The sequence below is a fragment of the Podarcis tiliguerta genome (genome assembly GCF_965153285.1).
Source record: "Podarcis tiliguerta genome assembly, chromosome: 12".
Lineage (NCBI taxonomy): Eukaryota > Metazoa > Chordata > Lepidosauria > Squamata > Lacertidae > Podarcis > Podarcis tiliguerta.
In genome coordinates, this window is record NC_139545.1 from 39909650 (window position 1) to 39928525 (window position 18876).

An 18876-nucleotide genomic window follows, 5' to 3' on the forward strand; every position below is an offset into this window, starting at 1 on the left:
AGTTATTCAGATTCTTGTCCCTTTACAATACAAGGAAGTCACAATCACAAAGGAAGGACAGGACACCTACTTGAATGCGTTCTTAAGAGGCAAAGGACTAATAATAGTTCTTTACAAATGATACAATGTATTATGAGAGACTTGCTCTTACAGAGCAATACCATTATCTTCTCAGCCAAGAAAGCCCAAGATCTGCCAAATCCACACACTTTGGATTGCGCTGTTAAGAAAGAATTAAATTATAAGAACTTGAACTTGATAAGCCCCTGCTAAATTTGTCATAGCCCGCCTTCTTTGAACCCAGGAAGAGCTTAGTTGCTTAGCTGAGAAAGAAATGAAGAAGAGGACAAATGCTTACTGGGGAAGAAAAGCCTCCTTCAGAATTTATTTTTTCAATGAGGATAAATTTTCCCACCTGAACTGTTAAGGGTGTTGCATTTATGAAGTGAGCAGTGTGTGAGATCTGTTAACACAAAACTTGGCCAGATCATTACCATGAAAGCCCCTTGCATTCACAAGGAGAGACAAGATTTCCACTGGCATGCTTGGACCCCTTTGGAGGCTACATCAACAGGAAAGCTTCCTGCATGGAGCACAATCCATGAAGTTGCATAATTATTAGTCACTGATGCGGGTACCTGCTACTTTGATGTGAACCAAAGTATCCAACATTTCAGTTCCATAACGTAGCCTACTTATATTTGGCATGAATTATAAATACTGTTAGCCATCTCAGTTCTTAGATATCAAGCCCTTATACAGCTAAAACAGCACAAAATGGAGATTGGGGGGGGGGCATTATGGAAGGAAATAGCCAAGAAACTACAAAACAGCACACTGAAGACTGAGCATGCTCAATGAGCAATATTATGTTAATGAATATTCAGTCACTTTCTATTGAAAATCTCAAAGCAACTTGACAAGATTAAAATAAACAGTAGATTTTAAAACAATATACAATACAAAATTACTAAAATGTGACTGAAACAAAATCTTGGCTGACTGGGGGTGGAGGAAAAAAGGCTGTGTACATGTGTGTACTGAACAGGAGCATGCCACACTACAAATGATAATAATTGTGGTTCCACTTTCTTATATATTTTTCTAAGATGGAAAGGCAAGTTTGGTTAGAATGGATAAAGAAAAAATTAAGCACGCAAAAGAAATATGGTTGTAAGATGCACAGAAAGGAAACTGACAAAAGAACTGGGCTGAAGAAGTAACACAAATTAATTGAAAGTAAATTGGAACACAACTGATGATTGATCTCAAGGATCTGTTTCATTATCAGTTGAACATGCAACTGCTTTGCGACAAGGTTCTAAATGTTTGCCATTTGCTATGCACAACAGATGCATAACTCTATCCAGTATATTTGGGGGAAAGCAGGAGTCATTCAGTTCAGTCACTTGCCTGCATCACAATGCACAGCAGCCCCATTTTATAAATGAGCATCAATTGACAAACTATCATAAGCAGGATCACTAAGATTTTCGTGAACGTATGAAAATCTTAAGGTATAAAATTGAATTTCCAAGCTATACCGAAAATATTTAACAAAATTTGTACGTAAAAAGATTTGCGTGAGAAAGTATAAAAACAAAAAATGCTAATGTATTTTTTTAAGTGGATAACTTTTAGGCAAAAATACTGAAATTCATCAAATGCACTCTTTGGTTTGATGAGACAGCAAACTGCAAAGATGAAGCCTGTGTTAATGCCGTCACCACAGCAGCAAGTGACCCAAGACAAGATGACACTGACTTTATATAATTTAGGACTGCAAATAGTCATAAAAAGTGAGGTCAAAGTCTGCTGTCCTTGCAATAGTAGAGAATATTAGAGGAAGTAAAGGTAAAGGTAAAGGTACCCCTGCCCGTACGGGCCAGTCTTGACAGACTCTAGGGTTGTGCGCCCATCTCACTTAAGAGGCCGGGGGCCAGCGCTGTCCGAAGACACTTCCAGGTCACGTGGCCAGCGTGACATCGCTGCTCTGGCGAGCCAGAGCCGCACACGGAAACGCCATTTACCTTCCCGCTAGTAAGCGGTCCCTATTTATCTACTTGCACCCAGGGGTGCTTTCGAACTGCTAGGTTGGCAGGCGCTGGGACCGAACAGCGGGAGCGCACCCCGCCGCGGGGATTCGAACCGCCGACCTTTCGATCGGCAAGCCCTAGGCACTGAGGCTTTAACCCACAGCGCCACCCGCGTCCCTTTAGAGGAAGACTCCTCACTAAATGTCAGGAAGAATACTAGGTTTGAAAGAAGAGTGAAGATGTGTTTGGCTTGCTGACAAAACAGATAGTGTTATAAGGAGTTACAGTGTAGAATTTGACAAAATGAGTTTTGCTTTCAGTATTTGGGCGCCACATAAAAATTTGAATTGTGCACAATTAATTCTCAAAATTATAAAATAGGTTGCATCTTGCTTGAATGCACACCATACTAAATCACATGATATTGATATTGAACTATATAAATATATTTGACAGTGATTAAATATTTCTTCTCTCACACTTAGTGAAAATTTTAAAAAGTATATAATTCAGTTTATATTTAATATCAAAATTACTATTTTATTTTGGTTACACACTTAACCAGGTCTTTCAGAGATTAACCACCCCGTCCATTACACAATGCTAATTATGGATTAACAATATTAAATTATTATTAGTCATATGAATGAGAACACATGTGATACAGCTTAAATATAAAAGCAAACTACCATGGTAAAAATCATGGTTCTGTTGGATAGAAGGTGTTTTGGCCAGTATTAGTCTAACTGATTTTAATTACTGATGGTTCATGCTCTCTTTTGAAGACATATTACATCAAATGAATGATAAGTTTAAGGACACGTGCATAAGTTACACCATATAACAAATGTCACCAATTTCATGCAAATGTAGTCCAGTGCTATCCTATGTCAGAAATAGAGCTAGTTCACAAATATAAATGACTGCTTCTCCATGCTCCTGACCTGCAACACACACACATAATTCCATGCAACCATTTTATATTAATTTTCCAAAACCTCACAGAAAGTGGCTCATTAGCTTGCTGTCCAACTTCAAGTACACCAATAAAATGATTTGGTTTAGAGTAATGTTACTGTCTTTGTTCTATAGAAGAATGAACTACTGTGTTTTTTTAAAAACTAGAACTCTGAAACCTTCAAACATGCTATTTTTAGTCCATGATGAGAGATACTGTGCTTTCACATCATTTGCTTTTGATATAATTCTAATTAGGCACACAGAAAAAGTACTTGCTAGAATATTCTTGCTACATTTTAAAACATATGCCTTATATATGCCACTTCTTAGAAGTCCAATTCAGTTCTAATAAGAAAAGCAGACAGAAAATTTGATAAGCATATGAGTGGTAATAGATCATATATCAGCCTGATATTTATTGATATGTTCTAAAAACATACTCCAAAGCAGCTTCACACAACCTCCAGATATTGTTGGACTATGCTTCAAAAGTAGATGGTTGAGCCTGAAAAAAAGCACTGGCTTCACATGTGTCCCCTTTGTGTACTATTTAAATACCCAGTGAGTCATTAAGAATGCCCTTCCAATAATTAGAGATTGGCATATTTATTATTTTATTCACTGTAGGGAATAGGTTTTGCATAAGTATTGATGTCGGAAGCGGGGGTAAGCCATTTTCTTTAACGAAAATCCCATTTCTACAGCATCACAGGTTTGGGCCTGCTGATATATCTGAAGATACCAGTGCCATATCTTAAAAAGAGCTGATACAAGCCATATTTGTGTGAACAAAGGAGTATGATTTTTAAACAGACTTACATGATTTTCTATTGGAAACTTTCAAGGGCTGAACCTGTACATCTGATCTTCTTAGTGCAAGCCTCCTATAAAATGATTTGGGGGAAGGGGGAAGGGAAGAGAAGCAAAACTCTTTATAATTTTCATAGCTATTTTGAGATTAACACTCCATATCAGTCTTTTCCAAAGTATCCTGATTTTTAGAAGACATATTCCTAAACAATACAGTCTACTCACAAGTCTATGAAATTAAATCCTAGAAGGGTTTTTTATGTTCTCCAAACACAGCTGCAGTTGTTATTCATGCATAGTACATCAATAAAGATACCAAAGTACTATTTTCCATATGTTTTTCCTTTCCAAGGTGGATCACAAATATTCTATACGGTTTTGTCATTATTAATGTGAATAGACAAATAAAGAAAACCAAACTACTTGGACAACAACTTACAAAGTTCAGACATTTTACCATAGGACAAAACTTGAAGGTTTATTGACCTTATAATCCATAAGTGCAGGCATAACAATTATATCAAAGATATACTGATCACATTTTAAGTATCAGAGAAATCAGAAACTGCTCACCTTTCTTGGAAATGCTTTGAAGGAATTAAGCCTGCCCTGGGATTGGCATTACCTTCAAGCTTGGCTTGCCACCAAGTTGCATCATCCTGGCTCATGATCTGAAGAATATCACCTTTTCGGAAAGGAAGTCCAGCTTCTTTACAGGGAATTGCTTTATCCTCACTGGGATCATAGTCAAACAGAGCTTTCATGAAGATCTGGAAGAAGGCGGCCTTATTTGTAATTAAATGTCTTATTACAACCCCCAGTCTCCGTTTTTATTGCTTATTGGCATACAAACAACATGTGTAAAAATACAATTGTAAAACACATTTACATATGGGTACAAAATATATTTCAGCCAGCAATCTCAGTAAGTCCCTTTTTCTGAGTAAAGGACCTCTTACCTTTCCTTCTTTAGATGCAGTTTCTTCTTTGATACTGGGTATAATTTTAAATGTAATGGCTCCTTGCGACTGGGACTAAAAGGATGTGAAAAACAAATTATTAAAGCATTCAGTACAAGTTAAAGAAAAACAATAAGGAAGGTAGAGCTAATGTAACTTGTAGTGCTAGTTAACTTGATGTGATTAACCTCTTAGTACCTCTTTATAATAGGCTGTGCTACGATATTCTCTTCTGTCCTAAAAAACAGACAAGTTCTGATAATTTATACAAAAGTTTGTTAAGAGTGTTTACAATCAAGTGGTGTATAAATTGTTATGGATTTTAAAAAACAAAACCATAAAATAAAGAAGTAAATAGCCTCTCTTGTTCTATCAAAGAGTTAATGAACCAAGAAATAAAGGATATAAAAATAACCAATAAGGCCAAGTCAGGCAGGAGGAAAAAACTGAGGACTGTGCCTGCCTCCCAGAGTTCTTTGCTCCTCCCTCCATCATGCGCCACCATTGTAACGCAACCCATTAAGCTCATCATCAACTGCCTTAAATTATTCCATTTGTAACCTACCAGAATTTGTATAATTTCTTCTGGTTTTTTATCATCTACAGGAATTCCATTAACTTCCTTAAGTTCATCGCCAACATGAATGAGACCTGTGGAGCATATTTATTGAATAACCATTTTAAAGTTCAATACAATTGTGCATATCTAATGTTGTTTCAAGTCATGGTCATTCCTACTCCGCAAAGCACAACAGATTTCTACTTCTCTTCTACCAAAATGCAATTTTATAGCAAAGTCTTTCTGTCTCTCTCTCTTTGGGAAGGCAAAAGAGAATTGTGTTTGTAGTTGTTTATTTTAATATTACTATAGTTTTGTTGTAATGTGATTGTTTTTAATCTTTCTGCCCAGAGAATCTTTGTTACAGAAGAGAATATAAATGCTTAGTGCACAGAAGTGCTCAACTGTGAAACTGCGATACAGAGAGGCTGATTTGATACCTTCCTTCTTGCTGAGTTTCTAAATGTATTTCACTAATGAGATAATTTTCAAACTGCTAAATTGCATCCATAATACCAAAATCCTATCAGAGATCCTATCACAATAATCTAACATAATATACATGGCAGAAACCACAAAAAGGTTTCTGGATGCAATTACCTACTTTTACCAAGCAATTTAGAATTCATTTGAAGCACTAGGCTGGCCATCACATCCCAGCAATCACACTTTTAAACATTCTTACCACTTCTATCTGCAGCACCTCCACGCATTATTCGAGCCACAACAACAGCTCCAGTCTGTTCATCCCTTTTAATAGTAGCTCCCTTTAAAAATAAATTGAAACATTATTATGATTTAATGCTGGGCTACACTGAACAGTTTTCTACCAGCAACCTTTCAGTAACTTGAGGAAGGTAACTATATTTGAGATTCCTGTCTTTACAAATGAAGCTATCAGGACCCCTCTATTCTCTGGGTGTTAAAAGTATTTGTGAGGTGTTCGAGTACTGAACAATGAAAACCTTAACACTACATATAGAAGACGGCAAGAGGCCAGATTTTGTTTTTGTTTTAAAAGACTACATTCAGAGGAGTTTTCCACATCTCCCACATTATCTGTGCTTAAAAGAACATCCCACTTTAGAACACAGTAATTACTATTTGGCCTAAGGCATCTTGGGGAATCTTGGATAGTTTCACCAAGCAAAATTAAGTGACCTGAAAACCATTCTACATTTCAGTACTGCTTTGGAAAACACATGGTGAAGGATTCAGTGTTTTTAAAAAGTGGAATATTTCTTACATTACGGTAACTGTTTTTACAATTATAAAACAGGTACAAGACAAGTGCAGCAGCATGAACAAAGACATATGTAGGAGATGGCTGGTGTGGAAGCCTACAGGAATGAGTTACTACTTTCATTCACACTACAAATTACCACCACCAAGCTTTCCCTGCAGTGATTTGTGGCAACAGAGATGGGTTGAAATGGAAACTGAACTTTGAAATCTAAATCTGATCAGATCTTCTATCAGCCCAGAGAGCCAGTAAGCCAGGGGTGGGGGATATCAGGTTCAGAGACCCAATGCAGCCCTCCAGGCCTCCCTATATATCCTTCTGAACTCTTCCCAGGTCACACCTCTCTCCCCAGACCATATACCTAACCAGCCTTGCTGAAGTGCTTTCCCCTAGCTGCTGGAATATATCTCTGAACTGCAATAATTTCTACTGCCTGGTGGTCATTCTTCCTCTGGTCACTGCTGTGCATACACAACCTGACTGCCTGTCTCCAGGCACTGCAGTTGTCTGCAAGGGATTCCCACACAAAATTGCCAGCCTTCATGTCACATTTGCAGACATCTTTATATGGCAGAGCTGATTTGCCAATGGACCTGGTGCCTGAAGCCAGCTCCCCATAAAGCACATCCTTGGGAGCCTGCCATCTTCCATTCTGTGGTCATGACCAAGCCAGGGTTGATATCACTGAGAGAGAAGTGTGAACATAATGGGAATTGGGGCCTGGAAGAGTACATCTTTGTTTGAGATTCTTTCCTGCCATGTGATGTCCAAAATCATTCTGATGCAGCGTATTTGGAAAGTGTGGAGGCATCGCTCCTGGAAGGGTATAAGTTGACCACAACTCACTTCGATAAAGCAGCATGTAAGCATGGTCAATCTTAATCTTGGTATTAGCCATTGCATTACATTTTCCCATACCCTTCTGGAGAGGCAAGCCAATGCCGTAGCTGCCTTACCAATATGTCTGTTCAGCTCAGTGTCAATGAAAAGGTTGCTGGTCATAATGGAGCACAAATTTTGTGCACCACTCATATTTATTAGCACCTCATCAATTTCCTACATTTCCTACCCCATTCCAAGAGACACTCATAGCCTTTCCTCCAACATGCAGAAATGTTATTTCAAAGTCCCCCTTATTAGTGTATAATTTGTGCACAACTGTGCAATGACACCGGCTCATATTTTTGAGTGTCAGGTATGATTTTATTGTTATTTGGGTTGTTGTTGTTTTTAAAAAAACTTACCAGTGGTTCTCTATTTTTCACTAGCCTGATTATTTTCACAGAGTCTTCATCATCATCAATATCATCAGGCATGGGAGGTAGCACTGGGTCGTAGTTCTTTTGGGCAACAGTATCATGCACAGAAAGCAAAGCCTGAAAAAAAAATCATATAAAAAAACCCCCAATTCACAATTGGACCTTGATAAAATGGAAGTTTACCACTTATGCAGTCTTGCTATTACTATTGCAGGGCTCACATCTGACCATTTGTCTGGTGCTACGTTCTTGTCTCAGCCTATGGACAGTACTTTCTTTCTTAACTGGAAGTGTGAACAGTACAGTAGTGAAGTACTTGTCTGCTTAAGTTACTACTGGAGTAAGCTACACCAATTTGAAAAGAAAGTGGAAGCACACCCTGAAACTGTTTGAACATAGCAAGGAGAGAGCAAAATAATATTTGTTACATCTTGTCCTTCATTTGGTTTGGAGGACACCTTTTATTAAAGCTGGCAAAACTATAATGCAATTGTAAATTCCTTAGGCATGAATAAAGAGGAAGTTATCCCATGCAAGCTGAAGTCTTTAATCTTTTCATTTTCTTTCCATGAACAAAGACTGTGTGTACCTTACAACTTGTCTTTACATCAGAGGATGCTATTGGAAAATCTTCTACATTTCCAGTAAGATCATATTCACACAGGCAGCTCTGGAAAAGTTATTTTGTTTTAGCTGCAATTCTATGTGTATGATTCATTAATATAAACATGTTCCATATTTAGAACTTTAAAGGAGGTATGATTCAAATTCCTATACTACCTAAATATAAATATTGATGTTCAACTAAATTCTTAGACATGATCTAGCTGGAGATGAGTACTTGCCATGTCTAGATGTGGTACAATATTTTTCAGATTAAAGCACTGATCATTTATCATTTCACAATGCATAGTTCTGTAAAGAAGAATAATGCAGTTGGTAGAGCATGAGACTCTTAATCTCATGGTAATAGGTTCAAGCCCCACTTTTGGGCAAAGGATTCCAGCACTGCAGGGGGTTGGAATAGAAGACCCTTATTGTCCCTTCCAAACTCTACAATTCTCTGAAACATTTAAAATGCCTGTTCCTAATTCTAATTCAGAAGTTTACAAAGTGGGGATGATCACAATAACTCCACTCCAATGCTATTACTTGCTCCTGATACTGTCAAAAGAATACTGATTAGGGGTATTAAAATGCCACTAGTGTAACTCAGCTGCATATTTATATTTGCATATATATTAATTGAAATCATATTAGGCTATTTTCTCCTTTAACTATTTCAGTTTTATTGTTGCATGTAACTTCCTGTAACAAAAAAAAAAAGGCGATTTCCCATCCTGAAAATATTTTGAACGTTTTACATCCACCAGTCAGAACTGTTAGTCATACAGAGATGGTCAACACAAAAGTAGTGACTTTTTGCCTTCTTACACTCCTGCTCCCTCCTGCTCAGGGCTAGTAACCTAAGGAGATACTTTGGACTGTCTAGCTATTCTTAAAGTTCACACTTCATGCCATCTGTTTAAAATTCCTCCCGACTGCACCTCTTGCCACCATTTTACTAATTCAGTTTTCCATTCTTTCAGAAGGATAAAAATGAGTTTTTCAATCATCAGGTGCTTTGGGTAGTTTCCAATGAAATTATCCCCGAAGCACAAGGACCTCTGTCTGTGCAGTAAGACTTCCTCTCTTTCTCTCTTCTCCCCCACCCCAAGCTGTTCTGAGGGTTTTCCCAATCCTCCAGAGAAGATTTGAAGGAGGAGGGGGAGCAGCCCTGTGGAACAGGTAGAGGCCATTGTGCTAATGGGACAATGATAAAATCCTCTGTCCTTTAATTATCAAGTTCTTTTTTATAAAACAAAACCCTAAAGAATAACATTATAGAGCCATTCACAGCTGAAGCAGACATATATGCTGCCATGATCTCTAGTCAGACAATTTCTGCAGGCCTGTAAATTGCTTTGAGGAGAAAACAAACATTTTGGTTTCTTGTAGCTGTTTTGCTCTGGTTGTATGCAAATTGTATCTGCAATTGTGATATTATATAAAATTAAAAAGGACACCTGAATCTGTAACAGATATAAATGTTGTAATAAAGGGAACATCATTTTTGCTGCTCCATCTAAATGATTTGTACATAGTTCAGGGTTAATTTCTTAAAATAAAACATCCAAGAGGAAAATTATGTCATTTTCTTTTTCCTTCCTGAGTGATCTGAGATAGATATTTGATTTGTTGTTTTCTGGCTTTACAGTTTTCAAAGAGACAGATCTGTTGCTTGATTTATGTGCACAGATTTTCAAATTCACTCATAGCAACCTGACACGCCATGAGTACCCAGTTATTTATGTATAAATAAATATGACGTAAGAAGCTTATGTTTTACTCCACAAAAGGCAATGCATATACCAAACTGAGACAGGTCAAAACAGTGTACGTCATTTCATACAACATCTTTTTATATATAATGGTAGAACACTTAAGGAGCTGAAGTGCAAAGCTAATCAAAGGAAGGAGCAGTTCTCCCACTAGCAGACCACTGATCGGGGGAAGACCAATGCAACTTCCACTTTATCGAAACTCGTGACAACCGCCAGGCAGGTATGCACCAGCCTCATTAACATCCAGATCCAGAAATCCACAAGCATTTCAATAGACCTTGTGTATGAGCTCAGCAACCACAAATAATTGGTTTTGCAGCAGGTTAAACTGTGATCACTTCTATCCTTGCCAACTACTGCATCAGGGCCATAGGCTTCTTTGGTATTAAGCAGTACAGCCAAAGTGTATTTTACACGAATAATGTTTCTATTTTAGTTGCTTCCTATGAAAGTGTAATATCTTTGTTTCAAATAAGGGTATGATTAACAAATATGTCATGGAACATTCTGCTTTGGCCTGTAATTAATGCTTATAATAATCTACCCAAAGTTTCTTATGAATCCACTGAAGCCAAAAAGAAACCACTGAGGGGGAGACAAGCCAATAGTGTAATAGTATTTTCCTGGCTTGGAGCATAAAACTTGTAATTAACCATGAAGCTCATCCAGCAAAGGATGGCATGTATTTTGAAATCCACTAGATTCTTTGGCTTAGATGTTGTTCTGTGAAGGTATGGTTTATTTGGAATTTTAATCCCAGTTCATACTGATTACCCAGGTTTGACTTAGGGGACACACAAATACCCCCCCCCCAATACATTTCCCAACAATTTGCCCAATTAACTTGCTTTCACCCCAAACACTGTTTAAGATATTCAGGCAATTAGTTTAGATAAATTTCCCAGGGAGGTGAGTTGCAAGAGGATAAAGGGCCTTTGGAAATATGTTTATCTGCAACTCCTAGCAAGTGATTTCAGGATAAATAATTGCATTTAGAGAGGCTATAGAACTGCACCCTCTCTATTTCTACCTACTGTCTGGCTCCAGGCAACAAAGAGTTCTACACTGTGCAGTAGCTGCCAACTACACCTCTGTGTGTCTCTGCTGACCCTATTGTGACAATTCTTAAAGGAGGAGACTCAGTTCAGCTTCTGGCTGCCTCATACATGCAAAACAACTGCATTTTCTTTCAATGGAAGCATGCACAGGATTGTATGGAATGGCTTCTGTGTAAACCAGCTTCTACTGGGATACAGCCTGCAGCAGCTATCTCTGTGACTGCAGTGGTTGTAAAAGCTGCCCCATTCTTAGAAATGGCAGGTGCAAGTAATATCAGCACACAGTCCTTTGAGGAATATATGGAATTTGATATGCAAAGTAGCTTTGGTGCTTTATTAAAATGTTCATTAAATCTATTCAGAGTGGTAACTGAGAAGGAATTTGCTTTAAAACAAAATTAAACTTGGCACAATTTACACTGAAATTTAACAGAGGTATATCTTTAATCAGTATAAATTTATTGAATGGAAGAACTTGGCTGTTTCCCCAGTTGTTGGGGTTTTTGTGTGTGTGTACATTACGATAGAAAACTGTATGGAAGAGAGACTGCCTTAAGGTATTATATGCAGCATATGTATTGCCTTCATATTCAGGCAGTGTTAGATCTGTACAACTGTTTATGCCATGTTACTTTCTCTCCCAAGAGTGCCACAGTGGTCTGCCAGCACTCCTTGTTTCTGCACTCCTACAGAAAAAAAAAGCAGAACAGAGAGTAACAAGGGACAAGAAGAAGTGCAAAATGTGTCTTAATGGAATTAGACACAAAAATACAAGCAAGTGGGGGCTACCTGTAACTATGTAGTCTGCTGGTAACAAGCAAAATACTCATAATAAAAGTTTTATTTGTCAGGTTATTTCTTATTGGCATATTTGTCATGCCACAAAAAATGTGAAGTTGCTTCGACTTAGCACTCCCCGAAGGCCTGCTTAGATGCAAGGTATGATTATCTGCTGATGAAGCAACACAGACTTCATTTTTTTCCACCAAAATATTCAATTGCACTCATACACTACAAGTGTTTTGCAGATATCAATAACTAACCATAGTGTGTGATAGAGCCCTTTTTAAACCACTTAAGGAAATCCTGCAGTTTTGCATATCCACATGGACTCAATAAATATACAGCAAAATCCTTAGCAGACTTTGAAAGCTGAGCGAAGCAACCATGCGTTCATTTCAACAGGTGCAAGCAACACATCCTCACCTTGAGATTGGGTTTTGACAGTAGTTTCAACAATTCTCTGATCTCACTGTTTAGTGGTTTGCTCTGCAGCTCTTCAGCCAGCTGCAAAGGGGATTGAAGTGACACAAAGAACATTAGCAAGAGCATTGTTTTACTCAGCGTGTCAATGACAACCAGGAATCAATCCTGTTCAAGGTTATTACTTTCCAGTGTGTTCAGCATGAAGAAAAACAGACTATCAATCATTACTCTTCATTTTCTGGCCCTTATGCTAAATTCTGGCCAGGTCTTTCAACTGAGTTTGACTAAAGTAATCATATCTGGCACCAGCACACCCAGATCACATTCTGATTTATAGCAATGAGGGCAAATCCCTGCACTTGATCTGAGTGAATGGTCCTTTGCATGCAGACAAAGGGCTGCTTGTAAAAATGACTGGATCTAACATTGACACTGTCTATAAAAAACAGCTTCTGAATGAAGTGGAGAAATCCACACTGCTTCCAAATTGCCACAGTAGCTATTCTGTTTAGGGCTGGGATAGGGAAGCAGAGTGCCCATATAGTGCTAGTATTTTCAACTTTATCATGTTTACATACACAGGACAAGTAGCTTGTTAAATGTCAGACAAGTTAATCACAGGAACATGGCTTGTATTAGGTTCCCAGATATAAACGCATTCTAAAGGCTGAAATATCACCTTCAATAAGAAACCCAATCATATATGGGCTATATCACAAAACACTACCCTGAAAATACAACAGGTTAATCAAAAGCCAGGATTACTCAACTCATCTGAAAATTAGTTTTAGGCTTAACATGTTATGCCTGCTAGAGGATTAGAACAGAGATGGGGAATCTAACCCTCCAGATGTTGCTGGGCTATGATTCCCTTCATTCCTGACCACTAGTCATGCTGGCTGGGGTGATGGGAGTTGGATTCTAAAATCATCTTGAAGTCTACAGGTTCTCCATCCGTGATTTTGAATAAAGGAAACAAGGACAAATTACGGGGTACATTTTAAGTTCTCGGGAGAGAGTCTCTCAGTCTGAAACATTCTTGTTCTGAATTTTGCAACACCTCACAATGATGGAACATCCAGCAACAGTGAAAGTGAATCTGCAAAATTGTGTTTATATCTCTACTGGCCTGAATAGATTCTGTGTATGAGTGCCGTTACCTACAAGAAATTACAATGGGCAACCACACAGACCATCAATGAATTCTCTATCGATTGTTTACAAAAAAACTGTACTGTACCAAATATTGCCCTTGAGTGTGCTCCCACTGTGTCAAGCATGCATGAGTTTCACTTAAATCAGTTTAACTTACTTTTCATTCTGCCTACCTCAAGCTCTGTCATAGTTTATACAGGTGTGCACACAATTCATCAGGGTTGTAGAATTCACCATATAATGCAGAAAAGGCAGGCTTGATTTTTATTAATAAAAATTATAGTAGCAGGAAATTAAATACTCTATCAATGCCAACCCGTCTAGATTTTAGTTTTTAGTTATGAAAGTAATTTGGAAAGCTTTAATATATATAAATCTCTGCTTCTTTTTTAAACAGCTATTTTCTGACAACCCCTTCCTATATCTTTCATAAGCCTCATTTCTTTTAGTATTATCAGTCATTTTTCTTATTCTGTCAGCACTTCAGCTATATCATTTATCTTTATTTTTAGAAAACATTCCTCTTTACTATGACTCTCATAACACACCAGAAGCTAACAGCTTCACCTTCACTGTAGATTTCTAACCTACCATTTTTCTTTTGTGGTACCAAGGCTGAACAAGAGTCTATCTAGATGCTGTGTTATTATAAAAGAAACATGTCTAATAAAAATCAAAACAACATTAGCAATCCTGTGATGACAAATCGCTGGAAACCTTTGCACACCCAGCTCACACGGTCCCATTCATATACTGATTCTATACTCTGCTTTCAGACAGTTTGGGGAAATATGGTGCCAATGGTCTCATCAGGGACACTTACATCATCTGCCAAGGCTGATGCGCCATGCAACATGGGCACAGGGCTCTGTTTTTCATAGTAATGCAGTTTTTCATGGATCTAGGAGATAATGGAAGAAAGAAGTTTACTTAGCAGTAGAAGTAGAGTCTGACAACATAAGTTGGCAAGTTAAACATTTGCAAAGAAACAAACTTACGGAAGCATTTAGCAGTGAACATGTAGATATAATTCATCATCAGCTTCTAGTGAAGCACTGAGAGTATGAAGTCAGATGGAAAAAATGTTGAGTATGTAGACAAACCCACAGAAAAGTTAAACATTTGCTATTCCTTTCCCTCTTTTAGGTTTTCTGGACTTATATTTCTCACATATTTCCTTCCTTATCATTTACGTCTTTTCTTTCAATCCATATGCCCCAATCCGTTTTTAAGCCAACTCAAAAATGTAGCCATCACCACACCTTAAGGCAACAATATCTATTAATTCATTATCGATTGTATGAAACAGTACTCCCTTTACCTGTTTGAAGCAAAATTTCATTGTATAACCCCAATTTTTTTCCTTATCATAAAGACAATCTTAAGAGTGCAATCCTATGCATGTTTACTCAGAAGCAAGTCCTACTGTTTTCAATGGAGCCTAATCTCAGGTATATATGTATAAGATTTCATCCTTAATATATTCAGCTGGCTGCCACCAGTGGGGACAACAGATATACCATTGCTGGATTATAGTTATAGTAGCACTCAGCACTTCCATCTTCCCATTGTTGCCTTCTATATATTTTACACCAGCACTTTATACTTAAGGACTTGCGATTTAAAAGAAATAAAAAATAATTCACATTTATTCATTTTCAATAAACATAGAGTCAAAACTATATGCATAAAATATCTCTGTAGAAAATTCTAAAGATAATTAATAAAAATTACATTCTGATAAACAAATGAGAATAAAAAGTACTTGTAATGTATCAACACTTCAGATCTTGGCATCTTATGTAATTGTTTATTGCCATCCCTTGACTGAAGTGGTGGAATTAGCACTTTGTTCTGTTTGCATTTTTGTTTACAATAGTATAATAAAACAAAACACAACAGACAGGTACATATAAAACACAGTATTTTAAAACTGTCAACTACCTGGCTATACAAAATAAGCAAACATAAAAATGTCTTCATTAACCATACCATCAAAGCTACACGGGGCAAGTTGTTCTATTAAAAACACAGTGCACTTAATGTGTACATTGGAACCTCGGGTTTCGAACGTAATCTGTTCTGGAAGACCGTTCGACCTCTGAAACGTTAAAAAACCGTGGATCAGTGGGCGGTTGGCAAAATCCATTGAAAAATACGCAGCAGAAGCGTTTAACTTCCAAGGCACATTTGAAAATGAAAGCAATTATTTCTGGGTTTTTGGCATTCAGGTTCCGAATTGTTCGGCCTCCGGGACACTCGAAAACCAACGTTCCACTGTACTAGAAACAAGGTCTTAGTGTTACAGGTCCAGTTCTCTGGAATCAATAACCAGCTGAAATCAGACAGGTGCCTAGAGTGATTATGTTTCGGTGCTTACTGAAAACATTTTTTAAAGGAAATTTTTTCTTGAGGTTTACTCAAGTCTTCTATGGAAGATCAATTTTATATCTGATGAAACTCTTTCATTGTCTTTAAAGTCTATATGGATGGTTTAATTGTTTTAGTTTGTTGCACTGATTTTATTATTCTTAGAACATGTGTGCCTATGTTTTATTTGATTTTAAATGCCATGACACCTGTGAGTATCAGGTTGGCAATCCCTGAACTAGTATGGAGTAGACCTTTATCAAGGAAACAAAGGGCGGGCTGTATTTCTGCAGTAATGTAAAGAGAGAAGCAACACAACTGAAGCTTGAATCAAATTCTCTGGAGGGAATGGTATCTTTCAAGGTTGTTGAACTGGTATTCTGAACTTTCTGGATTAACCAGGTACCATGAGGACTTCTTCCACTTGCTGCTCCAATATCTTCAGGACAACCCTAGATAACAGCTGGAAGGAGGGGAGGCATATACCAGCACTTTCAATCCTTTTTGTTGCTAGCTAAGAATTTTCATCCTCAGCCTAAAGACATCTAGACATTGAGAAGAAAAGTATGGGCCATTTTCCTGAAGCAAATGTAAGTCAGGATCCCCAAAGCAACAACCTCAAGTGAAGCATCTACTGGCATCTTTCAAAATTTGTCTGCTCAACTAGTGAGCTACCTTGTCTCTCTCCACTGACATATTCTGACAACATTTTTCCCCCCTGCTCAATTAAAACCTTGCATGCCTTTTAGTGAAGTCACAGGTCTCATGCCTTCCTGTCTGTTCATATACACTTTTGTAGATACATTGCTGATATGGATCAGTATATCCTTGTTCTTGTTGTATTCTTGAAATCTGAATGATCTCAGCTCCAGACAGGTGATGGAACTCCTTGCACTGTGTTGCAATCTACAAAAACCCATCATTAAGACAGAAAAAATAACTCTCCACTTGCAGCAGACATCAAGCCACAGGACTTGGAGAAAAGGAGGAGTCATAAATAAACCCTGGTAATTTAGCAAGTCAAAGTTTGCAGACTCTGGGTTAAGGATCTGTGAGGAGGCGTAGCATCACTGACTCCCTTCCCCACTACTCCCTCCAAATCTTCACCAGACTATACCATAATTAAAACTTATGGTAGCACAAAACTTAACCGCAGTTAATTCTAACCAAGGTTTACTATTAATCTTGATTTGAAGCTAGGGTATGAAACGACTTTGAAATTCTAGTTAGCCACGGTTAAAAGGTCAGTAAAATAATTGTACTAACCTTTCACTTTCAACATTAACTAAGAATTATTAACTTTAGTACTGTACCATGTTTCAATATGCAAAATGCATATTTAGTTTTATTACTATTTGATTCTGCCTTCTGCTTCAATATATTTGCTTTACTTACCAACAGTAGATGCAGACAAAGAATATATTTCAAGATCCAAATTAATAGGAAAGTACTAGAATGCAGAAAGGCATTATACTTTTGCCCATTTGAACAGAATAGTTTAAATATGGGCTATAAACCCCCCTTACTCATCGCACAGTTTCTTTTCCTTTCCTTTTTTTATATTTCTGAAAGCAACTTTATACTTTGACTTCTTTGTTCCTCACACAACACAATAAAGCAACTATTATTTGAAATTTCAGAGACTTCATTCAAGTGTACTTTTTTGTTCAGTAAGGAAAGGTTTTGATGACTTTGCTTATAGGAAGAGGTCCCCTTAGTGGGTAGAGGAAATTCACTTTAAAGCCAAACAAGTCACCCTTCCTCCAAGATAAATTTCCCTGCCCCTTTTTGAGCCAAACTCCCTGCTCAGCTACTGCAGAAAGAATGTCCAAAATTGGATGAGGTTTTGTTGCGCACTTCAAGCTCAAGTTTCTTAGAACTTGTACACTCTTCAGGACATTTCGAAAGCTGAATTAATCTCTTCTATTTGAGATGAGAACATGACGCTTTAGCAATAAACCTATTTTTATACATGCACTGTACACAGAACATTACTAAACCTTGTCTCCTTTAAAGCCCGAGGTCCCTCAAGAGATCTTCAGTAAAACTATATTTTTGTTGTTTTTAGTTTTAAAAAAATGAATTTGCTTGAAGACTTCTTCCCTCTTGGAGTACACTGATTCCTTCCATACACACTATTATTGACATAGCATCAAAGCTAAAAATGAATTCTATTTGACTTTTTAACCTTGAAACTTGCACACAAAGGTGCTTTCAACAGCAGCCTGAAGCACACCCATTATGTTATCCTTTATTCTAGGTTACAGCAGATTACTTCTACAATCTCCATTTCAATGAAATCTACAATTGGCTTCACATCGCAATGCTATTTATGTTTGGTCATTAGCAGCAATCATTAGAAGATGAGGAGCAAATGTGAACCTATGGCTGCAATGCATTATGTGTGTGAGAGAGAAGGAGGTGATATATACTTGTCTGCAACAACCTTTATCTGTGAAACCAAGAGCTACTGGTTTTGTAAAGTGGCCATAACTGGAGAACAAAGGTGCAATACTATAAACATTAATCCAAATTAATTAAACAATCCAAATGCTAAAAGTGTGTTGAAAAATTCTCTGTCTCTCTCTCTCTGTTTGCCTGTGTGTAGTTTACTACAGCTTAAAAGTAGTTACAATTATTTTAACTAGTATCTCACTTTCAAAAACAATGCACAATTTTTGTACAATTTTCAATCCAGCAACTTTATGCTTAAACATTCCTATTTGAAACAGGATGATTTTTTTTCTTAAATGGCAATTTGGCACACACCAATGGCAGACATAGCCAACTCCTCAAATAATATAAGGCCATATAAAAGGTGGTGTGCCTATTGCATCACATTCAGAAAGGGGTGTGTGTGTAAAACGTAACAATTAA

The 18876-nt window shown here is 37.4% G+C and overlaps 1 protein-coding gene across 20 annotated transcripts in view; it reads right to left on the minus strand.

Moving 5' to 3' along the window:
• The window catches only part of MPP7 (MAGUK p55 scaffold protein 7), an 81908-nt gene that overhangs the window by 22070 nt on the left and 40962 nt on the right, over positions 1–18876 (minus strand). For all 20 annotated transcript variants that reach the window (XM_083406480.1, XM_083406468.1, XM_083406474.1 and 17 more), the window contains exons 4-11: positions 14453–14530; positions 12475–12555; positions 7812–7943; positions 6010–6091; positions 5331–5416; positions 4766–4840; positions 4380–4576; positions 3816–3880 (exon numbers count right to left, since the gene is read on the minus strand). In XM_083406480.1, the coding sequence (XP_083262606.1) occupies positions 3816–3880; positions 4380–4576; positions 4766–4840; positions 5331–5416; positions 6010–6091; positions 7812–7943; positions 12475–12555; positions 14453–14530 (796 nt within the window). The remainder of the gene's footprint in view (positions 1–3815; positions 3881–4379; positions 4577–4765; positions 4841–5330; positions 5417–6009; positions 6092–7811; positions 7944–12474; positions 12556–14452; positions 14531–18876) is intronic.